Below are 12,210 nucleotides of genomic sequence, written 5' to 3'. Positions count from 1 at the left end.
TTCCACATTTTCTTTTGCCCTTTTGTCTTCCAACCTTAATGCAAGGCAAAACAATACGTAACAGTATGTTATGGTACAGGCGGAGTTCTCCGAAATTTCTGTGCTCTTCCTCATGACTACCTCGCTCCCTTTACTGATAGCATACATCGCTAAAAAGTATTTTAATTAGTCTCCTTACAGTTGCCTTATCTCCACTGTTTTCCAAGGAGCCTGGAAGGTAAGTGGCTAACAGCTTAGAATCCTCCACAGCCAGCATTTGTTATCCAAGCTACATTCTTCAGCTTACGCCAACCTACCTAACTACCCGAGTCGTTAACTGGTGCCAAGAACACCACCTATTCACACGCGATTTTTAGAAGACTAACGTGAAATCCGCATCCCCCAAAGGATTTTGCTCCTTTGCTCTCACATGCGGCAATGTGCGCCGTGCAGGAGGGTTCATACACGGACTCCCGAAGCAGTCGCGTCGTGTCCGGGCGCTCCGGGCCGCCCACGGCAGGCAGCCTCGCGGGGAGTGGGGCCCCTGCTTGGCGGTGGCAGCGGAGCGACACGTGGCACCCACACCCCACGGTGCTGCCCCGCCCCTTTGTGCTCAGCTGTCTCCATCGGATTGGGCGCCCGCTCCAAGCCGACCAACCAACTACAACCCCCGGCAGACCTCGCGGCGCGGGGGGGGGCGGTGCGAGGCGGGCTCTCCGCGCCACGTGACCGGCTGCCAGGCGTCCCTCCTCCCTCCGGGGCATCGGTGCGGGTCACGAGGCGCCGTCGGTGTCGCCGACGTCACCGCGCGAGAGAGACCAACTGTGGGAAACGCCGGCGAGGGGCGGGGGGGGTGGCCGGGGGCACGGCGCGGGGGCGGGGCCGGCGGGTGCGCGGGGCCGGGGCGGGGCGGGGCGACACGGGGGCGGTGCCAGCCGCGGCCCGTAGTAGGCGCCCTCCCCCCTGAGTGACAGAAGGCGCCCGGGCACGGGAGCTCGCGCTGGGGCTGGAGCTGCAGCTCGCGCCGCCGCCTCCCTGCGCGCTCCCCTCCCCCGCTCGCCCCCTCCCCTCTGGCCGCGGCGCCATCCGGTGTTATGAGGCGGCCCTGAGGGGCGGCGGTGGGGAGCGCAGCCTGGCAGCAGCCCGGCGCGGCCCGGCAGGGTGACGGGGTCTCGCTTCCCCTCGCCGGCTAAACCCATGACTACGGCAAACTGCGGCGCCACCGACGAGTTCGACTTCAGGCTGATCTTCGGGGAGGACGGGCAGCCCGGCCCCGGGCCGCCGCTGGGGCCTGCAGGTGCGCTTCTCCTCAGCCGGGCCGCGGCCGCTCCCCTCCCGCCGCGCCGGGCCGGGGGGGTCGGCTTCCTGTTTTCCTCCGAGTAAGGCGTAGGGCGGGGAGGGGGGGCTGCCGCCTGCCCCGCCGCGGCGGGAGACCGGGAGGCGGGGGGAGCGGCGCTGTCCCTCCTCCCTCAGCCTGCGGCCGCTTCACGGCGCCGCTCCCGTCCCGTCCCCTCCCCTCGCTCGCGGGACGTGGGGGCTGTGGAGACGCCCCGGGGGCTGAGGGGGGCGATGCCGCCAGCGGGGCCGGGCTGGGGCTCTCCGGGCCTCTCGCCGCCGTTACAACTTTCTCTGGGAAAAGAAACCCGAGAACTCGCGTCGTGCGGGAGGAGCCTTCCCCGGGGCGCGGTGGCTTTGGGGGGGGAGGCCCCGGCTCTCGCGGAGACAGAGGGCGGCTTGGATCTGGTGGGCCTGCCCCCCCCTCCCCGGACCGGGCCGGCCCCGCGTCCCGCCGCCGCCTCTGGCGCAGGTAGCGGCGGGGGGGGGCCCGCGTGCGATCGCCTTCGGTGCCGGCGCCGAGCTTGGGTCGCGTCGCAGGGCTTGGGGGAGGGCGATCGGCGGGGGGTCCTGGTGAGGTACAGCTGCCATTAAATTTGGCGTAGGGCAGTGAGCGACAAAATATTAATGGGGCTGGACTAGAGACTTGTTTGGGGCTCTTGCGATGAAAAGTTTCAACCTAACTGTTCCCCGTATATAAAGCATCGCAGTTACTCCAGTGTCTTCTTGTAAACTTTGCGTACGTGCGTGTATATACGTGTGGATGGGCAAAACACTGCGTGTTGAGATGTGGTGGCTGTTTGGGTCTCTACGTACAGATATACACGCACATTTCAGAGTGCTTCCGTTTTATTCTGTTTTGTAGTACTGGAGCCTGAAAATGCCGTTTAAAAAAACTCGTATTTCTTTAAACCGCACAAAATAAAGTATTCCCTGTAAATTATGATGTGCGGAATCGATAAGAGCCAGCTGTGCAGTGTGTAGCTGTACCAGAGTTCGATGGCTGCCTGCTTTTTTTTCTGACCTACTTGAAATAAGTATTAATTGGTAATGCACTGCCTTAAGTCTAACTGGTTAGATGATAAGATTGTTCTGAAACATGACTGTATCCAGGCTAAATGATGCAGCCATATTGTTTTGTTCTCTGACTCGATCGTCTGCATAAATTGATTAGAAAAAAAGTTGTTTGATACAGTCTGTGTATAGCCCAGTATAAGCACTCAGGATTGATTTCTTACAAAATCTCTAACTTTCTTGATGCTAAGATTTAGTTTACAGATTCCTTCAGATAGGGGGAAATTTTCTTTGCCTATTGTCCAACTTAGTGGAATAGCAGATGGTGCTTTTGGGAAGGGGGCCTGAGTTCTGCTAGCCAAATAGATGCCTTACAGTACCATATGAAAACAATGGAGAATGTTAACAAATTATAACAAAAATAATTATGACACCCCTATTTCTATTCTTTTCACATAACACTAGTAGTATAAATTATGGTCCTCCGTCAATGATAGATGAGAATGAGAAAACAAGTTGCTCAGAAAACTGGAAATACTAGTGGTACTCAATTCACTTTTATAATATTTGTATTTTGGTAGCATTCCTTAACAAGCAGTTCAGATATTACTCTGAATATAGAGAATTTTCCATGCTTGATAAGTTAAAACTACTTTTAAGGCAAATTTGAAAATGTGATATTCACACCGTGAACCAATTTGTTTGCTGTAGCTTTCAGTAAGAAATCCTGCATCTGCATCTGTAACTTAGTAATTTCACTGTTTTGTGGAGTACTAGAGATGATCTCACCTGCTGTACACAGATGTGGTCTGCAGGGGAAAGGGTTAAATAGGTCTCTGCCTTCAAGTATTCTATTAAAAGGATTGCCAGAGTTTAGCTGTTAATTCTACCCATGTATTTTATATACGAAGAACTAGATTTCATATAAGAGATTACCCATATTGGAAATCTTATATTTTTCCCTTCCCCCTCTTCCAAGTATATTAGTTAGATGAACAAAAGTTCTTAGATCTCCCTAAAACATATATTTCATAATCCCGTATCACTTGCTTCAATGATGTTGTCCACTGTGCAGCAAAGTAAGAGTAAGGGTATTTTTTTTTTTTTTAGTATGTGCTAATAATAAAACATGTAGGTCACAGGGAAAGTTGCTTAATTTGAAATAAATAATATTAAAATTACTAAGTCTTCCATGATCATGGAGAACACTTGAAAACATGTTCTCATGCTTCATGCTGTATCTCTAAAGTTTGGGATTGGCATGCTTGTGAAACAAGTGTCTTGTACTAAGTTCTTGTGTAAATAACACGAAAATCTACATTAATGCTTTCTTTTATGCTGAGACTACTGTAGTGTTGTGAGGATTTTATTCTTTTATATATGTACATATATAAGTATATGTATGTATTTTATTTTTAACTGTGTTTTTAATCAAAAGCAAGAAAATGTGAGCTATTCTTTCATGTCATTTAATATAGTTTTGATTTCTGAACTACTAAGAAAATGCTAGTCCCAGGCAGTAGATTACCCTTTTTATGACATTAAAAGGACAATAAGAGAAACTAAACCAACTGGGATTCTGAGTTATTATACAGAACGATTTCAGTGGTTTGCAGGATAGTAGAACTAACATACTTAGTTTTGTGCTAAGTGGCAGGAATTGAGACTAACGTTCTGCAGTAGTGCTTGTGTGCTTGATCTGAAAATTATAGTTCCTGCTGCAGAGGGGGATGCATGAAAGATGGCTTAAAGATGCTTGAAAGTCTGTAGTCTAATATTGCAATCTTTGCAGCATACTTGAAATCAAAGGGATAGCCCATTTCATCTAGCTTGTGAACTGAAGTAAAAATTTGCTCAGGTTGCTAAACAAGAGATTGTCAAAAACTCTTCAGGTACTTTTAAGTGGAAGTTAGGTACTAAGCACCTTCTGCAAAATCTTATTCTCTTTTTCTCTGATAGTTTAGTGTCCTTGTCCCAAAGAAGAAAGAAACTATCAGTTTGGTTTTGTAGTGTTCAGCACTCAAAACAGAGCTTCATCTGTATCATCATTACAGGTGGTAATGAGCTTTATCTTTTTCTGACAAAATAATTCAGGCTGCCAGTGCCCAAAGGTAATGCTATAGAGCACTCTGAAGTGAACCAAATCTCTTTGTATACTCTTTCTTGAGAAACTGTTTGGTTAGTTGCAGTAGTATCTGATTGCATCTTGCCACCTTGTATCAGTTGCATTTGAAATGCCTAAGTAGGCATTTGAATTACAGTATCGTGCGCGTTCTGTATGGTCTACTAAAATGATTGTCATGTAACTACATTTGTCAAGTAATGTATTTGAAGTGCCACCATGTTTGGTCTTTTTAATGAAGAGATTTTTGAGATGTAATATGTGACACTTGAATAATTGAATTTAACTTGAATACTTTTCTAATGATGCCCCCATCCCCTTCGCCCCCCAGTTTTGCAATACTATTCAGTATAATTTTGGGAAGTTTGCCTAGAATTTATTAAGCATTAAACAAATAAACTGCATTAAGGTCTTCACATTACTGTTAAAACTCTGCTGAGGATAGGTATGCTGTTTAAATGCCGAATTGTGCAAAAGGGGAGCAAATATAAGTTGCTATAATTGTTTCTTTAGGGGAATTTTTATTTTAAGGGTTCATCTTCTGTTTTAAAGAATTAGTTTTTACTAGGTAAGGGCCTTTAAAGAACTTGGGGTGTGTAGTATTAAGCCAGGAATTCAGAATCTTGTAAGGTTCTGTAACATCCAAAATTATTTCTTGTTGGTATGTGAAATGGGGACTGACTTAAAATTAGAGACTGCAAACTGTTCAATATCCAGAAAATGAATTATTTAATTACTTAAGAAATTCTTACAGATGAGTTATTGATACTGCTGTTTAGAATCCTGTCTAAAATGTTCTTGTTATTTCTGATGAAGTCTTCTAAGAGCGAAAGATGGGCTAAGGTTTTGTTACCCAGTAAAACAGAGTGATAAGTGGAATTCCACCCAAACACCCACCTTTTGTTCTTGGATTATGAAGTAGAGGAGGAGAAATTCATATTATCTTTCAACAGAAGTAATCATCCATGGTTGATCTTGTTTATTTGTTTTCCCAAAATATGAGTGCTTTAAAAGTACTCATATAAGTATAAGATAAAAGTACCCTCCTTGGACTTTTGGTTCATAATATCTGTTTTATTTTCTTGGAGACTGTGAAACAAGCTGAAAAGAGGTTCTCCATATTTCCTGCGACTTAATATTTGCTTAAGTAGTACTATTTAGTAATCCTGTTACAGATGAATCTCACAATCTGCCTTACTTTTCTCCTGAAAAGTATGGTATGGAAAGTATGAAAAATATCTCAGTTCTGTGATGAATTTAGTGACAATTCAAAACATCTTTGAGAGCTGGAGCCTCGCTCTGGATAAGGACAGTACATCTGGATTTGGATCTTTAGTTTATTTGAAAACTTCTATACTCTGGTTCTCCTTTGAGTTTTTTTCCTCTAGCTTAGAGCCAATAGCTTACTGGTTTGAGGCTATTACTGAATATCAAGATTGAAATACACATTTTGCCATTGTGACTGTCAAAGTAATACCTGATCTTTTGTTTTGAAGGTTTCTGTGTCTGACCTTCTTTCTCTGTGAGCAACTGCAGGCTGCTTGGGCTGCTCAGCAGTTACCTCCTGCCCACATGTTACGTGCTCTGCAGTGATGACTGGTGCTGAATTTTTCCTCAGTAGCTAGGTAGAGTTCTCTGTAGCAAAATGTGGCATTATATATGTGTTATTTAATTTAGATACGTAGTAAAAGTCTTACAACCAATGATTTGTACTGAAACACCACCACAATACTAGTCTTTATAGCTTTGCATTGATCACTAATATGTAAAGTATTCTTCTTCCCTTCTTAAATGTGTATTCATGACAGGTATTGCTGTCACGGATTGTTGGTAGAGAGTAGAAAACAGCCTAAGCTGTTTACAGAAGTTTGCAGTGTGCTTGAACTTTTTGTTCTTTTCCCAAAGATGATGATTAAGGTAAGCAACACTAAGAAAGTCAAGTTGTGGTAGGAAAGTGAGTAGTCTTATAATTCGACTGAATGGAAAATTAAGGGCTGGATGCTGGCAATAATTGTGCACTTGAGGTGTGAGCTGACTGAGGGTTGCTCTTGGTGAAATTCATTTTTGTGATCGCATACTTCTGATCCAGAACTGCTACAAAGTTTGCTTTCCTTAGCTGAGTAACAGAAACTCGCAAGACATGATCTTCTGAAGTCTTTTTAAGAGACCATCCTGCATACTTGTATGGTTCACCTGAAGTTTTATTCCTTTTTAAAGTCTTTTTATTCTGTTTAGATTTGGTTGCCTCTATGAATGGGTAGGAGAGAAAGTCTTTGCACAAGATGGTAACTGTGGTTAATATGTATAATTTGAGCCATCCATATAAATACAGCTGTCTGTGCTGGTCTGTAAGCATTTGCTATATAAAAGAGCGCTCGTGGATTAAGACTGGGATCAATTGGTGCAGCTTTAAGAAAGGAATGAATGGACAAGTTGCTTGAGTCCATTTCTTTTTTTTTTTTTCCCTTAGACATAAATGATACTTTTTAACAGAAATGTTTGTTTATTAGATATTGAGCTTTAAATGTATTGTGATAGGTACCACCACTTGAGGGAAATGTAGTTACTATTGTTTTATTTTACAAGCTAGTGGATAATGGTATCTGTGCACGTAAAAGATTGACACGCAGGGACGCAATGCAAATCAGTCATAGGCTGTGGTTATATAATCTGCTGATGGAGGGGAGGAGGGAAAACCAAACAGCTGCATCTGACCAAAAATAGAGGGTCTGTGACAAGAACCTTGTGACTTCAAGCTAACTTAGAGACACACTGAGGAAGAACCAAAGGAAAATGTGTATTAAAGTCAAATCTGCTATCAATGGAGTCAGAGTTGCCTGGCCATTAAGAGTAACAGATTAAGATGGTAATCCTGGGAAGCTGACATGTTTGAATATGTTGTGTTTTTTCACAGTATGCTGGATAAATGAAGTCTTGCCTATTTGGATAAAACTTGACCAGGACGAGACCATTTGGAAAAATAACAAACTCTCTTGTGTGCTGTTGCGAAGCAGTTGTAGTTGCAGCTGATCTAATTTCATAACTTTTATGGTTTGGCATATGGTTCTTGGATCACTACATAGTGCATCAAGAATCACTATGTAGTGAGTCACTACATAGTGCAGGGATTTGAAAAAGATCCCTAGTTTGACAAAATGTCATTTATTTTGCGTGGGAATTCATAGTTGCACCTCACCCTCTATCCCCTTCCCTCCCATCTGAATTATGGGCACAGTGCAAATGAAAACAAATCCTGGGATGTGGGAGATGGGCAGGGTACAAAAGCATTTGTGCTAATGCTTTTATCTTGCATATTTCTGGAAATTAGAAATAAGCTCTTTCTTTCTTCAAAGTAAAAAGGTAGCCCTCTGCTTAAAACATGACAGTCCTTTTCCTTTTGTTTGTGTTGTACAACTGCAAGCAGTTTATCATATCCCACCTGAAGAGTAGCCAAATAAATAATGTTGCTGTGAATGAGTGAGAAATGAGAGGAGATTGGGCCTGGGTCAATAGTAAGCAGCAGTTTGGCTGTTCAGAGCAATAATGTAAATATGGGAGTTGTTGCCTAAAGCTGCCCTAGTGGGCCAGGGAAGTACGTGGAGCAGACTTGGCAGTAAGCCCAGCCTGTAAAACAACGTCCAGGTCCTTGCATTTGTCTAGGCATGCCATGTGGGGTTCAAATGACAGTGGAATTTAAGATGAGTGAAATGATCAGTAAGGCTAAGTAAAATTGCAAGGCAGGAGCAAGCTTATTAACAAGCCAGGATTCTCTTCTACCTTTAGTATGCCCATCTGTGAGTATTCTTGTGAAATACTGGTGAAATAGAACATTAAAAAAAATTGTGGAACTGTTCAAAGGCATTCAGGGAAGATCGGTTTAAATCTGAAGAACTGCAGAACTGGTTGGTAAGCAGACTTTCGGGCTGTGTTGTGGCCTGCACATCTCATGAGTTAACTGAACAGCTGAACTTAATCATTTACGTGGCTCTTCTGATTGAATGTCTCAGTGGCATTGAATGCTTATGGTTACTTTTCAGATAAAGGATGATAGGTGTGATAGAAGAGAAGATACTTTTGGGAGGCCTAGTCCTTTTTTTTATGTACCTGGGGGAAGGAGAGAAGAATCAACTTGCTGGGGATCTGACTACAAACTTTGGGGTTGTGTTGTGTTGTGGTTTTGGTTTAGTTTGTTTGTTGTTTTTTTTTAAGCAGAAACAAAGACCTCATTTGAGGCTGTATAAAAGACATTTGTAGGTAGAAACATGAGCATACCCTTACAGCTGATTTATTACTCCCAGAAATGTGGAATCATATTATTCATATTAATATTTAGATTAATAGCAATTGCTTGTTTAAAAAATGGCTTCTCAGACTGCATTTTGAAGATTAGTCATCACTTCTAAAACTGAGAAATGTTTTTAATATAGCAAAATTGCTGGATGGAGTTGGATTTTTCTGTTTGTTTTTTAACAGGTTGCTGGAGAGGGTTAGTTTCAAAATCTTGTAAATATTCCTCTTTGGACATACTCTTGGGTCCTTTCAACCCAAGATCTTTTCCATTTCCTTATGTATGAGGTTATTCAAGATCACAGGAGGCAAGTAACTTTGAATTCACTGCTTAATGGGAGTCTTTATGTTTTAGTGTCTGCTAACTTTGCTTTTTAGGGACAAATGCTGAGAGAAATTTTTTTTAATCCCAGATTTTAATTTTTGTAATGGTTTTGGTAAATAGAAAAAATGGGAAGACCACTTAAACATAAATTCAGTGATAAGTGGCATTTGTGCTGTGCTGGAGAGGGGATGGAATTGTGACTGATGGTAGTTGGGACAGGGCACAAACTGTTACCTTCTAACTAAAGTTGTTTTACAGAGTAACCCTTTGTATCTTCATACCCAAAATGAAAGCATGCTCTAAAAACAGAATGACGAGCTGTTAACAGAGTCATGGTGCATTTATTAACCGTTAGTGACAACGATTCACTGCTTTTGATGGCTGTGTAATGGGCTGTAATAATGTCTACGCTGATTTATAGCTACTCTTGTGTATCTTAGATGTTTTCTAGCCGTTGTTCCCTATATCAGGAACACAAAGGAGATGAGGAGGTGGAGTAACTGTATGATTACAAAAGGCTTTAACGGTGTCATTTGGGATAACTGTACTCAAGTGACAAGGCCACAAGAGAATGTGTGGTTTAATCCAAAGAACCACTAAGAAAATCTGTCAACATTTTGTATTTTGCATAGCTTCTTTAAATTAGGTCAGAGTCTCTGTATTCCATCAGTGTAATTTGTCAAATTTAGGCATTTGAGAGCAAATGCTACTGTCTTTCAAATTGCCTAGCGTTTTTGGTTGGGGGCAGGAGGTTAGGCTGATTAGGTACAGTATGTGGTGAAACCTCCACTTGTGCTGGAATAAATGCAAGGTGTTTAGGACTCTGAAGAGATGCAAAGTTTCAGGGCTTACATGTGGCACAGTCATGAGGCATGCTAATATGGTCTCCCTTGTATTTTGGGGGATCATTCTGAAAGTTGCTGAAAAAATGGCGTTCGTGCTCAGCTTCAGCCTCCCCTTTCTTGTTTGGCTGTTTGATTCCTGTTTCTGCTTGTTATGCTTACTGTGTCAATCTCAGCAAAGTGAATTCAAGATGTTTCTGATTCTACATTCATGTGAGCAGCTGGGAAAACAGGCAAGTTTCAGATTATCATTCTGGCTCATTTCAGTCCTTTGATGTACAGAGCCTTTGAGTTTCGTGCACCTGAAGTCTACATTAAAGCTGTATTATAAATTTATTGGTGAAAAGCTGTAATATTAATGACTTGAAATACTGAGTTAACTATAGGGTAGGATTGCCTGCTGTGGAATGGTTTGCCCCCTGTCATGTTGTAGGACAGCTGCAGAAGTACAGTGTAATTTTGCTGAGGTGTGAAGGGTTCCCAAACTAGTTTGTTCAGATACTATCAATACCAGTTCTCAGCCTCTGTCATGCTCTGTTTGATAAACAGAAAGAGGCATGCCCCCATTTCAGTCTCCCCTCCTCTTACTGTGTAACCTCTTCCCACTCAAACTTCTTGCCTTGGTTTATTGCATTCCTTTTCTACCAATTTTCTCAAAGACCCTAGTCTATGTCACCATACTCTCCTATAAACTAAAATACCCATTTTCTTGCACACTCCTGTCTTGTTTCGTTTGCTATGGCCCTACTTATACATTCTAATCTTGGAAACTTGGGTTCTGCTCAGTGCTTGGTTCAGGACTGGTGCAGACTGTAAACCTGGAGGTGTCTCTGTATAGAGCAGCAGGTTGCTATCAGCAAGCTCATTGGTGTTAGAAGGTGATCAGTGGTGAAGGCATCCATGTAGGTAGTTAGGTGAGGATTTCAGTTTATAGGTACAGCATAAACCAGAACTTTGAATAACTGGAGAGCCTTTTATGGAGTCTGTTAGTTTTGCCCCCAGAAAGGAAGAGTTAGGTTGTGGATGATAAATTGGTCGGCAATACGGAGAATCTAGGCAAACCTTTGACTGGCAACTACAGCACATAATTCCCTTATTCTCTTCAATCAGTATTTGCCTAATGTCCACGCTTTTCTTTATGATCAGTCTTTTTTCTGTGGGTCAGCACAACACAGCAGTTTTGGAGTGTTCAGTCTTCTCTCAGTTCCCATGTCTACACATACCAGATGCTCTGGGATTGCAGGGCTGCAGTTCTTTCACAAATTCTGACAACTGATCATAGTACTTCATCTTCAGAATAACAGTGACAAATAGGCTGTTAATAATACTATGTGTTAGTAACTGCTGCACGGAGGTATAGTGTCGTTTTAAGACTCTCCCCAATGGCCACGGTGTATTTCTTAATATCTCTGAACTACTGGGTCGTGTTAAGCTGACTTTCTAACGCTGAATGACAAATGAGGCTTCATCAAACTGGAGGGCAAGAGCTTCCGTTTTGTCTACAAGGGTATTATGCAGTAAAATACTGTGCCCTCTTGAATGACGTACCCACAGAGAAAAAAGGAAGCAAAGTGGAGCCTGTAGAACTTACAGATTTTTAAAGCAAAAAGTAAATATTTTTTTAAACCTGTTATGAGTATTAATGAATAATCCTTAAATACTGAACCAGAAGCTCTATAAAGTTTTCATTTAAAGACATGCTTTATAATCGACCAGAAATACCAGAAGAGCTGGAGAAGGCACAGGTATAAACACTGCCTAGCACTTCCGGTTGCTATTTTCTGTTCTTGTAACTGAATTTAGAATGACTAATTCTTGTTGAACCTTACAGTTACAAGCTGGATTCTCTACCTGCTTTGTACATCACTTTTTAGCAACATATCTCAAAGCACTCTGCTATGAAAGATTATGAGAATTTACGTTTTTTTAAAAAAAGGAAAAAACCCCAACTGAGATTAACTCCATTTGCTGCAACAGAAGTACATAATTTTCTGAAACTTGCTTATGGCTTAAGCAGCTGTATTTGATTTTATGTTTATTTAGGCTGTTTTTCTTACACGCCAAATAAAATTTCACGACTTATTTCCCTATTTGGAACTTAATTCCATTACTTCAGGGTGAAGCTTGATGTACCCTAAGACAGCCATTCTAGTTTAAATGCATACCAGGCTATGGCCTAAGGATTTAGTTGCACGTTACGTTTTTATTTGATAGTGAAAACACCTGCAGTTCCTGTCCTGGTTGCTCCTTTCTCCCCATGTCCTAAAGCTTGCCATCCTGTAAGTTGTATATATACAGGTGTTTAC

At 42.4% G+C, this 12,210-nt stretch overlaps 1 protein-coding gene across 4 annotated transcripts in view; it reads left to right on the top strand.

The window, feature by feature from the left end:
* Positions 1-937: 937 nt before the first annotated feature.
* Positions 938-12,210, top strand: part of NFATC3 (nuclear factor of activated T cells 3) — a 76,854-nt gene continuing 65,581 nt past the window's right edge. For all 4 annotated transcript variants that reach the window (XM_075510578.1, XM_075510577.1, XM_075510576.1 and 1 more), the window contains exon 1: positions 938-1,276. In XM_075510578.1, coding sequence (XP_075366693.1) covers positions 1,177-1,276 — 100 coding nt within the window. In that variant the 5' untranslated portion in view covers positions 938-1,176. The remainder of the gene's footprint in view (positions 1,277-12,210) is intronic.

Source organism: Mycteria americana, chromosome 8 (genome assembly GCF_035582795.1).
Source record: "Mycteria americana isolate JAX WOST 10 ecotype Jacksonville Zoo and Gardens chromosome 8, USCA_MyAme_1.0, whole genome shotgun sequence".
Classification (NCBI taxonomy): Eukaryota; Metazoa; Chordata; class Aves; order Ciconiiformes; family Ciconiidae; genus Mycteria; species Mycteria americana.
This window is presented reverse-complemented; position numbering and strand designations above follow the sequence as displayed.